The 14,087-nt window shown below is 38.6% G+C and overlaps 1 protein-coding gene across 1 annotated transcript; it reads right to left on the reverse strand.

Moving 5' to 3' along the window:
* Nucleotides 1-1,863: 1,863 nt before the first annotated feature.
* LOC115820921 (tripartite motif-containing protein 35-like) lies at nucleotides 1,864-8,397 on the reverse strand. Its single transcript, XM_030784633.1, has 6 exons — nucleotides 7,702-8,397; nucleotides 7,179-7,274; nucleotides 6,499-6,729; nucleotides 6,314-6,336; nucleotides 3,058-3,176; nucleotides 1,864-2,818 (listed from the first exon to the last, which is right to left on the reverse strand). Exons 1-6 carry the CDS (start codon nucleotides 8,101-8,103, stop codon nucleotides 2,187-2,189), a joined length of 1,503 nt encoding a protein of 500 aa, XP_030640493.1. The 5' UTR covers nucleotides 8,104-8,397; the 3' UTR covers nucleotides 1,864-2,186.
* Between the last annotated feature and the right edge of the window lie 5,690 nt (nucleotides 8,398-14,087).

Below are 14,087 nucleotides of genomic sequence, written 5' to 3' on the forward strand. Positions count from 1 at the left end.
GGAGGCTACATTTTAATCAAGGACTCTGATTGGTCAGTAGAGTTTATCATGTCATAGTGGATGTTAGTGCTCCTCCTCCACGTGTCCAGAAATACTGCATTGAGTTAAGAGGCTGAATGAATAATAACAATGGGGACACACCTAGATGGATGAAAGTTGTCAGTTAACCACATTTTATGACACATTGTAGTCACACCCTCCATCAAGAATCCAAACCAACTGGGAAATCTCAGAAGCTTTTCATGCACATAAGAGTCCTAGTTTCACGGACTGAAATACAACAAAAATACTAGAACTGAGCTCATTAATCAATGGTAATGAAATCTCACTGCAGAGGGTTTCAGATAAACTTTGTATAACTATTTCTATTGTACCTTTGTTCTAGCGATAGGTTTGTGTTGTACTTTATAGTGTTCTTCCGACAGTCTTTTCTGAAATGCATGTCTTTGCAAGTATAATACCTCTGATGAAATTACTCCTAAATTCTTATTGTTTTGGCCTTTATATTATTCTAACTACGGTTCATCATTTGAACACTATTCCCATCTTACATGGACAGCACATCGCATACCACCATTATCATGTCTCAGCTGATAGGGTCTATGTACTTTCACTTTATATATCACATGACTTCCCAACAACAAATGCAATACTAAACTACTGCCACCTAGTGGTGACAGTATGAATTAAAACGGGTGCTGTGTCATCTGTGGCTCTTAATGGCACGTGTTGGGATTCTGTGTATAGCCAGGTATAGGGAATGTTAAAGGCCTTTTTACCATACATTTTATACATTTGTACAGAACAAACATATTTACAGCGAGGTTCACTGGAATGCTTTTCAGTACTCTTCTCTCTTTAGCCATCATACCGTTAGAGCCTGGTTAGAATTATGAAAAGAGTTCTTTGTTTTTTTTATTTCTATTAATTTACTTATTTATGCATTCGTTCATTCTTCATTTATTTATTTGATTAGATAGTTAGTCAGTTAGTAATTCATAAGACTGGCATCCAGTTCTTTCTAAAGAAGCTACATGTTGTAAAGGCAGAACAGTCTGAAACTGTTTAACATTTAACTTAATGTTTATTTTTATTACACAAATGAAGAACAACAGTTCCGATGTCTGTGACTATTTGCGTAATTTACTTTAACAGTCCTTAATTTGAATAATCAATGAAAAGTGTGATGCATTTGTGGTGTTTGTGTGTATGTGCATGTGCTTAATTTGCTGAAATGGAGGGTGAGCAGTGTAATCACCACTTTTCACCAGACTTCATTTAATGTATGAACTAAATTATGACCAGCATCATACTGATTACTTAGTGCTCCTGTATAAGTCAACCAACACGGGAGGACTCATGACTTTTATGGGGTTTTTTTGGTTTTTTTAATCCAAATACACCAGACACGGTTTGTTTATCCTCCATACGGAGGAGTTTGAGTTTCTTCCTGCACAGACTGCAGAGTCCTTCAGATGCTGCTGAAACTGTCTGACTTCTCTTATGTAAGAAAACATCATACGGATTCTTTGAAGCCATGTTGTTGGTGACAGAGTCTCTCTCTTTCTCCTTCTACAGTCAAAGTGGGTAAAGCCTCCATTACAGTGGTTAAGTTGGCGACAGTTGAGAGACTTTGGGAGACTGCAGGATGAGAGCTAAGGCTAACAGAGGATTCACATCTAGAATCCTCACAGGACTGTAGCTCACGACAAAGACTTAAAACTCCGTGTTGTATTGGTGTGGATTTTATTCTGGTGAGATTTATACAATAGCAAAAATAAATTGTGTTTCTATTTACCGAGAGGAAAGCCTGTATCCTTATAATGTAAACACAAATCCACACAGACAGACTCAAATTGCATTATTTATGCTAACCAAAAACAAACAAACAAACAAAAGCACAATTTAAAAATGAATTCAATCACAGACAGGGTTTCATATTTGTATTGAAAAAAACTCCTCACTGGTAACTCAGGAACTCTGGAATGTACAGAGGGAAAATGACTGTGTTTGCATGTCACTGCACAGGTGGTGCTTTCACAAATCCATCCACATACATTGTGATGTTTCCGGAGATGCCTTTTTGTACTTGAATTTCAGACCATTTTGAGGTCATTAGCATTCATTTTCAGCAGATTCACAAAATAAATTTGTTTCATAACGTCTATCACAATGTTAGTCCTACATCAGGTATAATTCTGCTGCCTAACAACCACAGTAGATTTCATTGGTAGGATCTCCAGAGGGCAGTCTCTACTGATGTGAGAGAAAATTGGAAAGATTCTCTCCGTGAAAGCAGATTTGAAAGTCTGTATGTGCATGTTATTAAGGAGGTTGAAGAATGACAGTTCCCCTCTGTCGTAGTTCAGCTGCACTCTTAAAACCTGGGGATTCTCTTTCACTTCAAGTTTGATGTTCCCTCTTGTGGGAGATGACGATGTATATTTATCATTATGACGCCCTATCATCCATTTTTTTTTCTTCGAAAACTTTCCTTTTCTTTGGTCAGACTCGGCCATCACACCCAGCACCCAAATTTTATTGTCACCAATACGAACGTCCCAGCAATGTGTCCCTGATTCAAATCCCTCAGAACCAAGAACGCACGGGGATTCATCGAATCTCTCCGGATTACAGGGAAGATCTAGGATTTCCTCGTTCTCTTCGACGTTTTCGATGTAGCCATCAAAAACGTCATAGATTCTCTCATTTGCCACATTGCTCTCGCTTTCATCTTCGCATGTGTATCTCACGCTGGTGAGATCTTCAGACAGATCGAGTCCTTGGTGTGCAGTGTTGGGATCCAGAATCACGGGAGCTGAAACGAAAGAACACAGATGGAAGGAGAGATCAAATTATTCCCATTTGTTTTCACAGGGAAATCCCACGGCCATAACGTCATCATTAATAATAAAGGTGAAAGACATTGTAAAACACTGTATGTATTGTGATGTAATAAGAAAAGACTGCTCTGGTCATAGTATTGTTTCGACAAACAATTTCCACAAAAACTGTAAACTGGTCATTAAAGATTCATGACGAGCTGCTAAAACTCACTGTACTGAACAATCTCCTGCATCTTCTCCCAGACTCTGAACTTTAGGTTGCCCAGGTGCTTTGCCACATTGATCAGTGCTCCTGGAACCATCTCTGGATCCTGCAGTGTGCACTGGGCTCTGGAAAACATTTAGGGGGAGTCAGTGCTGATGTTTGGATTTTAAAGGAAAGAGAATAAAGAGAAAAAGAAGTTCACTTACCTCTTCATCAAGATATGAAGGTTCTATAGGGTGAAAAAAGGGTTCTTTTTACTGAGGTGCACAATTTGAAAACATGAACATGAATATATGAATTCTTTTAATTATATCATAAACCACAGGACCTCTAGCCATTTTTGTTTTGTATATTACACATCAAGTCACTGTGTGTAATGACTGTAACGTTTATCTGAGAAAAAAAATATCTACTACCACTGAATCACCAACTGAAAATATGAGCTTTGCTTCTCTTTTCGTTTCTTTTGTTTACTTCCTGAACACACCTGATATGTTCACAGATACTGCTGGTGTCACACCTAAAGACACATTTTCTTTATTTAACTTCTTTACATAAAGAACATTTGTTATAAAATGTGCATTCGTGACACAGGTGGGCTGGGTCTTCGAAACATTATAAAATAAATATGTCATACCAAAAAAAGAAAATAAGTCACACCTGTAAAAATGAGATGTCTTCAACTTTTAGCTCCTCTTTTAGGGCTCTGATTATGTCTGAAAGAGATGATATCTCTCTACTTATCTCCTCAATCTTCTCCTTCATCATCTGACTCTTCTGCTCCTCTTCCTCTCTCAGTGCATCCATCCTGGCTGCCTCTTCCTCTCGTAAATACTGATGAAGCTTCTCAAACTCCTCCTTTATCTGTTTCTTTGCGTGCTTAGCCTGGAACTGGAATGAAAAGCATTTGAAGAATGTAGAATCATTATTCAAACACAAGGGTACACATTGCTTTAGTAATAGGGTTGCCAGTAATCAGTCAAGAGTGTATTCATAGCAGTCTAATACCTATATTTCCTTACCTCAGTATACCTTGCTGTTTGATACAAGGTTTGTTTGGCTCCTGTAAAGATCTTCAGCTTCTCCTGTACAGTCTGCAGCGCAGTCTTGAGCTCCTCCTGGAAAAACATCAACATTATCACGCATTAATACGTTAGCATTTAACATTTAACTACAAAAGCAAGAAACAAGGAGCCAACCATTGGAAACTGTGTTATTTCTGGTGAGCAGGATACAGGTTATGAGAGGTTGTTGGGGATGTGTTGATTCTCTCTTTGATAAAATCAGGTATAAACATAACATAGCAGAGAGATGCTGCTCTGTTCTAAAAAAAAATAATGACCATTTTAACCAATGGCATTCAACTGTACATTTTCCTGTTTTATTTCCTTCTCCATTAATTGAATCCATTTCTAAACAGATTCTTAGTGAAGGCCATGATTAAAATGTTGTTTTACTATTAAGTTGTGTGCAGCATCTCTGACAAGCCAGCAGTTTTTTTTTTTTTATGTTTCTTCTGTGTTTTGAACTAGATATTTTTTTTACATACCTTATGATCCTGAACAGCTTTCTCTAGCGGGTAACAATCATGATTTTCATGTTTTTGTAATGCCTGACACACTGCACAAACAGGCTTTTTATCCTGCCGAAAGAAGAGTTCAAGTTTCTTATTGTGCAGACTGCAGAGCTCCTTAGATCCCCTTGAAGATCTCTGACTTCCCTCCTTCGAAAAGACCTCATCATTAAGAGATTTGGACGCCATTCTGACACAACACACTGATCCCTCTTAGAGCACGTCACAGTTTTTGAAACTAATACTGCTCTCAGCCGGCACTTTGGTATTCAGCTCAATGTCCAAACCTTGTACAGACTGACCAAAGTATTGATTGTCATTTAAAGGAGAGAGAAGAATGTGGGGAAAGAGAGTGAAAGAACGAACTTAACACCGTATCAGATAGAATGCAAAAGAGGAGTGGTTTATGCTGGGACAGACTGTGACTGGCTATCTCATTTTTGGGATCGCTATCATCAGGGAGCATGTAAAGTGTAAATAATAATGATAATGAAAGGAACATGGAGGTGGGGATCTTAAATTGATCTTCCAATGCCAACATTTTTTTTGGAAGTTAGTCTTGATTTTACCACCTTTTCCCCTCCCTGTGGAGGAAAAAGTAAAAAATAAATAAATAAATAAAAATGAAAAATAAATAAATAAAATACAACCCTTCCTCAGGAATTCAAATAGACTTAAAAAAAAGGAAGAACAACAAAAAGGAACATGCCATATGAGAGACATGTGAAAAACAGTTTCTCTTTCACTAACTGAATGCTATTCAGGGTCACACACAACGAATGCACACACGCGCACAAACACACGCACACACACAGAAATATGAAAGGCACTGTACAGTGAAGACTGATTAAGTCCTGTTAGGCCAAAAAAAAAATCAACAGAATGCAGGAACAATGCCAGTGATGGGAAACATTTTTATCATTTTTTCGATTACTCAACAGAGGCAGGGGGTTTGTATGACTTTACTATGAGGAAGACCAATCAAAATTGGCACTCTAAAAGAATCATTTGTTGCTACAGAATAGACAAATTAGTACAGTGTCTGTTATCATAATGGATGCCACAGACTGCTGACAGTTCTGGAATTGGGTTTATCAGTTTGGCATCACGATGTCTAGCATTTCTGATGCAGAAATAACTTTTGGAGTAAGTACTGGACAGGGCACTAGTACGCATAGCTGGAGTGTGTGCTAAACTACAGCATCATGAAGGCACACAGTTAATCCTGACAATCACACCTTAAGCCAGCGCACAAGGCACTGCAAAGGAGGTGAGATTACACAAAACAAGGCCAAAAAAAAGAGAATTAACTTAGTAAGAACAGCAGTTGTGGCAGTTACATCAGTCTAGAGCACTGTCTGATATGTGCTGTTCAGATGTTTATTGCATACTCAGCTTTCATTAAAAAAAAAAAAATCCACAAAACATGTAAATTGCTCATTTAAGATTCATGACGAGCTGCTAAAACTTACTGTAATGAACAATCTCCTGCATCTTCTCCCAGACTCTGAATTTCAGGTTGCCCAGGTGTTTTGCCACATTGACCAGTGCTCCAGAAGCCATCTCTGGATCCTGCAGTGTGCACTGGGCTCTGGAACAACATTCAGGAGTCAGTGCTGCTGTGGGGTTTGGGTTTGGGTTTGGGTTCAGAACCATAAAGAAGGGAAAGGCAAGAGGCAGATCACTTACCTTTCCATTGTCGTCTTGCAATTCTGAGAAAGAGAGGAAGTAAAAGAGAAAAATGATGAATATGCCTTAAAAAGGACTTACATTCCAGAATGTAATGTGTCACATTAGGTCAAAAACGGCAGGTTAAAGAAAATCAACCCATAATGAAAAACAGAATAAAGGTTTGGAAATCAAGAGTGAAATACCTGTAAAAATGTTATGCCCTCGGCCTTTAACTCCTCCTCCACGGCTTTGATGGTGTCTGAAAGAGATGATATCTCTCCACTCAACTCTTCAATCTTCTTCTTCATCATCTGACGTTTCTGCTCCTCTTCCTCCCTCAGGGAAGCTATCCTGGCTGCCTCTTCATCTCGGAGAAACTGGTGAAGTTTTTTGAACTCTTCCTTAATTTGTACCTCTGTTTCTTGGGCCTGGACCTGAAATGAAGGGGAAAAAAAACAAAAAAAAACAAATTCATCTCACACATAACGTCCGTGGATTAAATGCTAGATAAAATGTTTAAGTCAACATGCACCTGATATGTGGTTAAAAAAAGCTTTTTGAGATCCAATTTCCATTTATGTAGATGAACACAGATGTAAAATATGGTTTGATTAGTAAATCCAAGAGAATTTGTTGTTACACCAGCAGCCTATCAGTGATCCTTTGGAACAACTGCTTAAGACATCACAGTATAATGCAATATCTTAAAGGCTCCAAAATTCAGCTTGAATTTCTCAAATGTTTGGAAACAAAGTGTTGTATCAGGCTTTCATTATGTATCATATGTATGCTATGTATTCATGTCTCACTCACAACAGTAAAAACATCAAAGAAAGTTCCAAGTAGATAAAAGGGTCTGATTATCACTGCTGAACACTCTGACCTTTATGTGCCTTGCTGATTTCTCACAGGTTGACTTCACTTCTTCAAATATCTTCAACTTTTCCTGTAAGGACTTCAGTGTGGTCATGACTTGTTCCTGAAATTAATCAGCACGCTGACTGATAATCTTAACATTTCAGTCCAGATTCAGATCTCACACTCTTACATTTTTAATTCAATAAAGATTGTTGTGACATGTTTACAGGACACCCCCCCCCCCCCCCCCCCCCCCCCAAAGTTGATTTCAGTGGTTAGGTTTCAATAGATTTGTTTTCGATTTCTTCCCCTACCTATCAATGCTGTTTGTCTTTGGCACTTGGGACAGTAAATGTTTTCTGTATTTTTCTCTCCCTCTAGTTTGATGCATCTGCCAGTTTCTCTACCTTGCGACCACCTCACACCTCCTAAACTTAGCCACATACTAAACTTAGCCACTACATATATTTTATTATCATCATCATCATTATTATTATTATTATTATTATTATTATTATTATTATTATTATTTTACCAAGTTTACCTACCTTGCAGTCACGTACGGCTTCATCTATAAGAGAGCAGTCATGGTCTTTATGTTTTTTTGAAGTCTGACACACCACACACACAGGCTGTTTATCCTCCAGACAGAAGAGTTTAAGCTTCTCACTGTGTAGAATACAAAGCTCCTCAGAATCTACTGAGGCTTCTTTGCTTTTCTCCTGCAGAACAGCCTCACACAGGTTTTTCAAAGCCAGATTAATGAGAGGATCCATTTGGTTTTGTCTCCTGCAAACTGGACACTGCTTTGATTCTTTGCCCTCCCAGAACCGCTGCAGACAGGCGCAGCACACACTGTGGCTACAGGACAAAATAACGGGATCCCTGAAGATGTCACAGCACACGGGACAGGAGATGTCCATGTCAGGAAAAGGACGTTTGGAAGCCATTCTGCTATACAGACCCGACGCTGTCTGTGGAGTGTAGGCGAATGGCCTCGTGATTCTAATTCGTGTCTGTGATCTTTTCAAAGTCGAGCAATGTCAACTCGGGTGTTACCGGACACTTTTCTCATTTTGCTGCATTACGCACTCCTTTGGGCCTCCATAATTTGGGTATGAGTGTATAGTTACTCTCCACGTGGTCCTCCAGATTCGGACATTTTCAGAAGGCAACATTGCTACAGAAAGTTCTGAAGAGAGAGAGAAAAGTCAGAGAGCAAGCTTCCACTCCCTCTGGTATTGTGTATCCCAGGTAGAGTACTGATATAGAGAAACTGTCAGCTCATTAACTGGTTCGATGCCACAGTATGCCTGACATACAAATGGTGGAATTCCACTTTCATAGGGAAAACAGTCAGCTGTCAGCATTGGACCTTTTGCTAAAATGCTAAAATCTCCTATCCAATGACTTCACTGGAAATAAGCTAGGCCTTCATAATGATTTTTCAATGCGTAAACATGAGAATCATGATAGTAATCGTAATTATTTTGAACTGCTGTTCTTATATGTTTTGCGGTTACAATGAGGACAGCGATCCTAAACATAAACTTTGTTAACTAACACTACAAATGTGTTGATGTACTAAATGGGTACTTACTAATGGTGAACGTGTGATTGGCTAGTGGATGTGTAGACACAGTCATACACTGAATGCTGTGATTTAAAATGTACACATTCCTCATCGCATGGGGAGTTGTGAATATCTGTGGGTTTAAATCCTGTCCAGGGCAACTTCCACGGAAATACGAGATAAAATCGCAGCAAACCCCTTGCTGACGTTACTTAACCTGTTTCCATCAACCAGTATCATTTTACCAGATGCTAATCACCTCTTTCCGGCAAATAAATTCCTTTCGCCTTCCAGCGAAAAGTTTCCTTTCTTATGCGACTTAAAAGATTTGATGTGAAGTTTAAGCATTAATTTGCATTAAGTGGTTGGATGGAGACCCAGCTACTGTTGTGACAGCATTATATTGTGCGTTTGTTGTTGACAGGGCATGCCTTTTATGCTACTTTTGGTTAAAGTGTGCTTGATTAATGAAAATGCGGCAGTATTTTGTGAGTTACTACATATTCCGATTCAGTGCAACACAGCACGGAAGACTGGACTGGCTTGTTGAGTATGCTACAGTTGCGATACGGGCTGTCTGACCTGTCATTCAGTGCAGCAGTAGGTTATGAAGAATGTGTAGGCAAGTGATGGACCGTGAGTGAAAGTCGCGCCAGCTCACTTTTGTCCGTCCGAAGATAAATTTCTAGCAACGCCACTGCCAGGCCCCAGAACCTTACGTTACGAAAGGTTAAAAGTACGGGAGATTCAAGGGAAAATTAAAACGGTAGCACTGCAGGAGAGAAGGCTAAAATACGGGAGAAACCCGGAAAAAACGGGAGTGTTGACAGGTCTGATCCTTAGTTAGATGGTACTTCTAAAGTATCACTACTCTTGCAGCGTTCACCATCCTTAAGAGCCTTACTTGCTCAACTCAGAGCGGTAGAAAAAACTAACTCACCTCTAACTGGGCGCAGAGCGAGAGCGCAAAGCCTTACTACTGCCGTGCATGCCCCCTCTAGGGTACTGGAGGACTGCGTAAAAGAGAACATGATTGACTGGTATTTTCTGTAAGTTTTGAGTGTAATTTACGTGCAGAGATGGGCAGTATTTCAATTAAATGTATTTAAAATACGTATTTAATTACTTTTGAGTATTTGTATTTGTATTTTGCTGGGTGGAAAATAATGAGATGTGATTTGTAACAAAATACTTTGAGAGATTGTATTTTTTGCATTTAAAATGCTTAAAATACTTAATTAAATATGTCATTTTATTCTCAAGTAAGACAAGAATCACTGTCCTTCATGTCTTTGTTTTAACTCTCCTGAGCTCAGGACTGACACACTTGATTCCACTGATCAATTCATCACCAAGCCCTTGATTAGCTCAATTAACTGAGATAATGAAGAGTTAAAATGAAAACGTGCGGGACTGTGGGCCTTGAGGTCTGGAGTTGAGAACCACTGCCTTAAGGTAAAGTATGTAGTAGAATATACTATCAGATATTGCTCGCTGAATGTCATTTTAGGACAGAAGAATAGAACAATTAGCAAATAGCTGTGCTCTAAAACTTTTGAATTTATTTGCTTTCTAGCTAGTGGCATTCTATCTAATGCCACAGGCATGCTCAGACAGCCTGGGACAGTGGCAGCTTGTGGTTACTCTTATGGAAGCCTTCATTAGCGATAAATCAGGCTAGCTACTTTTGTTCCTAAGGACAAACTTAATTTCTAACAGCAAAAGTTTCTCGTTTTAATGCATAGCAATTAATATCTCATACTAAATGTGTTGCACTTCTTTAAATGACTAGGCTACTTGTAAAGTGAGAGATCTAGGAAATTAGCTTACTCTACTGTTGCACCTTTTGTAAATTGCTCCTGAAAAAGGCATCTAAAAATAGTGCCTATAATAGTGTCACAGAATTCTGTGTGTATTTTCAAATTACAGATTATTTGTATTTTAATTAAATACATTTTCTCACAACAGTATTTTATATTTCATTTTTATACATTTGATGAGCAAGTATTTTTCATTTGTAGCAAGATACCATTTTGATGTATTTGTGCCCATCTCTGATTACGTGGATATTCATTATTAACCACCTCCATGTAGAGTTGTGAGCGACCATATGTATGAAGGACTATTTTATAGCTATTGTTGCTATTGTTAAATAAATAAAACAGTAAAAGTTGACGATCTAATGACAAATTTAACCTCCGGCAGTTATTCAATCATATTAACTCGCTGAACCATCAACGACCTTCAGCCATGCACGTTTCATAAAGTGACGTTGCATATGTGCTATAAACATTTTTAAAGTTTAACTTTTCACTTACCCATAATGCGTTAAACATTACAAAGAGGCGTATTCAGGATGCTATGAGATACTAACCTCGTAAAACACTGCAGGCCTATTTTAATAATGTAGTGACCTGATGGGTCCCGTGGGTCGGGACACAGGGACAAAAACTTTAATTGGGGGAACCGCCCGTCAATTGCTGGCACGCTGCCAATCCTCGACACGCCCGCGCCTTATACGCTCCAGGTGTGCCGGTGGTGGGCAGCCCAGCAGGAGAGGGGCGGGACCCTCGGGGGATATGTAAACCTAAGGTAGGGAAAGTTCGCTCTCTTTTCTTTGTGGCTTTGCTCGGTTTATTTTTTTTTTTCTTTGAGTAAGTTCGCACTGCAGTTGTGGTGTACCGTTTGTTTACTTGTGATTACGGCTCACCAGGGCAACCTGTGTGTTCCGAAATAAATAAAGACTGACTTTGATCTTCACCTTCCTGTGCGAAATATTACGACACGTTCGTTTTATATGTGCTCATCGTTTTCATCAATTTTTCACTGTTATCGGGGGATAAAGCATGTGCATTATGGCCGTAAATACTCGTCTCTGACAGGTTTCCGTTACTACAGCCTAACGGGACACCACTTCCACTGAAAAGAGTATGAAAGTCCTGACACGAATTACACACCGCCAGTGCATTTTCGCCTCAAGGGCGCAATGATGGTGGACCAGAAATAGTTGTTACCGTGACAACACAACTTTTTTTCGAAGTTTTTTTACACAAATATTTTCAATTCTAGATGAGTTAAAAAGAAAGAAAGAAGACCTCCATTGTTTAATCATTGGCAGGAGGCCATGGTTTAAGTAAGGGCTGATGGCCGACATCAAAAGATAATGGAGGAGGCGGAGGCAAAGAACTTCACAGCGGGCGGCGTCCCCTTGTCTCTCACAGGCATGCTGAGCTTTGCGATAATAATATTCCACTTGGCCTCCGTAGGGAGGAGGACAGAGAGAGAGTGGACAGACACGTATTGCTTTCAAAAGGGAATATTAGGTGAGGGAGACAATATGCTGTATATTACCCGTACATTAACTGAGCCCGCTGTGGCCTGGGGGCATAGTTTGGATGCCTCAGAGGACACCCTAACATACAAACATTTAATGCACAATATAATTAACATATTTGTTTATAAAATAATTGAGCTGTCTCTTCTCTCTCTCTCTCTCATAAAAGAGATCTTCCATTGATCAACATGATATCAAGATACACAATGGGGAAAATAAAAAAAAAGATGGAATGCACTGTTACAAATGGTTAAGTAACAGGGTTGCATTTGTCGTTTTTTGTACAATGTTGTTTGTATGTTTTCATAATTATTTGACCTGATTATGCTTTTTTTTTTTTTGTGGAATTTTCAACAAATAATTCGTCAGCTTTGCTTTCTATTATATGCTATGTCCACAGACATCCAAATGAACTCTCTTTCTCTCTCTCTCTCTCTCTCTCTTTTGTATTTTTTGTTCATCTGACCTGGTGAGCTTACCTAAGACTAAACAGTTTATGGTTGTTAGTTTATCATTATCTCCGGTCATGAAATAATTATATCTTGCACTTTAAACCTGCATCTAATTAGTTAACTGTGTATAGCTTTTACCTTCCATAACAAAGGCTTGACCTACAGTGTTGACTTGACTCGTACTGAAAATTGGGGGAAATGTCTCAAGTTTCTTCTGTGCAATACAATATAAGATGCTGTATATGGAAAAAATGGTGATGTGCAGAAATATGCTTTGCTGAAGAAAAAAAGGACAGAGATAATACATTTAAGAAAGAAAGAAAGAAAGTAAGAAAGTAAGAGAGAAAGAAAACTAGTAAGAAAACAAACTGCCAGTATAGCCTAAGCTCAGCTTGCACTGGACAGGAATGAAAATAAAGGAAATTAAAGTTCTGTTCTGTTCCATTAAAATAAATTTTTCCAAGCAATAAATTGCCACAGAAATACGTGATATTTAGATGAAAACCGTGCTACTTGTGCTAAATATTTGAAAGGGTAAGAAACACAATCAAGTCCATAACAGCGGCAAATCTCTCAGCATGACTGTCTATTTAGAAAATGAAAAACAAAATAAATAAATAAATAAATAAAAATATGCACAGTTTGGCTGGATTCATCTGGTTGCAGTAATAGTTGGAGCTTGAGGACACTAAGCAATTAGTGTGTGTGTATGTGTGTGTGTGTGTGTGTGTGTGTGTGTGTGTGTGTGTGTGTGTGTTTCCATAATCACGTGTACCATGTTCACTACCAGTCAATAACTTTATGTAACTTTAAACCATTTACAGCCTGATTAATGCAAATTTCCATTACGACAGCACTAAAACAGTAGGGTATATAAAATCTTTATTAGTGTCCGGTGTTATAATTTAGCATTGAGGGTCACATAGCGTTTGTTTTCAGACTGATTTGCAAAGTAACCATAACTGTGAAGCTCTCTGATATGCTTTAAGCCTACACTGCACTTCTGGAGACTGAGTTGTCAAGCATCATATTTCCCTTTCTCCCTCACACACACACACACACACACACACACACACAGGTGATGAGGTGATGATATTAGTACATTAATGGGGTCACATAGTTTAGTCACATGACTCAACTATGGTACATATTAGCAGCACAGCGTAATACAGGAGACATACTCTGCAAACCTTAAGACAGCAGCAAAACTTCTGAGTGTGACTCCTCACCTACCATAGGTAAGTTTTGTACTATTACTTGTTGAATCTAGATAACTATATTATTAAAGCTATTAAACTCTGTAGCAAAAATGCCAAAGTCTCCATTTGTAAACACCTAAAGTTCAACAATTGTAATGCATAAATAATCTAGTTTGTATGACTTACAAGTTTCCCCCAAGCCATTTTTGTTTGTGTAACTTGGAAAGGCTGAGACTACAATGCAGTAGAATCTAGAAGGTGATTCTCACATTGATGGTAAAGTGTTGAGTAGCTTACCTGTAATGATCTCAAACTAGGTCTAGCGTGCATATTCGGTATGAGGGTCGATAAAGACTTCAGCTTAAATCAGAAGAGG

The sequence above is a fragment of the Chanos chanos genome, chromosome 9, assembly GCF_902362185.1.
Source record: "Chanos chanos chromosome 9, fChaCha1.1, whole genome shotgun sequence".
Taxonomy (NCBI): Eukaryota; Metazoa; Chordata; class Actinopteri; order Gonorynchiformes; family Chanidae; genus Chanos; species Chanos chanos.

Excerpts from the sequence above, each read along its gene's own strand:
- LOC115820921 (XM_030784633.1), bottom strand. The coding sequence starts at position 8,103 with ATGGCTTCCAAACGTCCTTTTCCTGACATGGACATCTCCTGTCCCGTG. Across the intron at positions 7,275-7,701 it reads AAGCCGTACGTGACTGCAAG|GAACAAGTCATGACCACACT; the intron begins GTAGGTAAACTT and ends GATTAATTTCAG. Across the intron at positions 3,177-6,313 it reads TGCAAGACGACAATGGAAAG|AGCCCAGTGCACACTGCAGG; the intron begins GTAAGTGATCTG and ends AATGTTTTCCAG.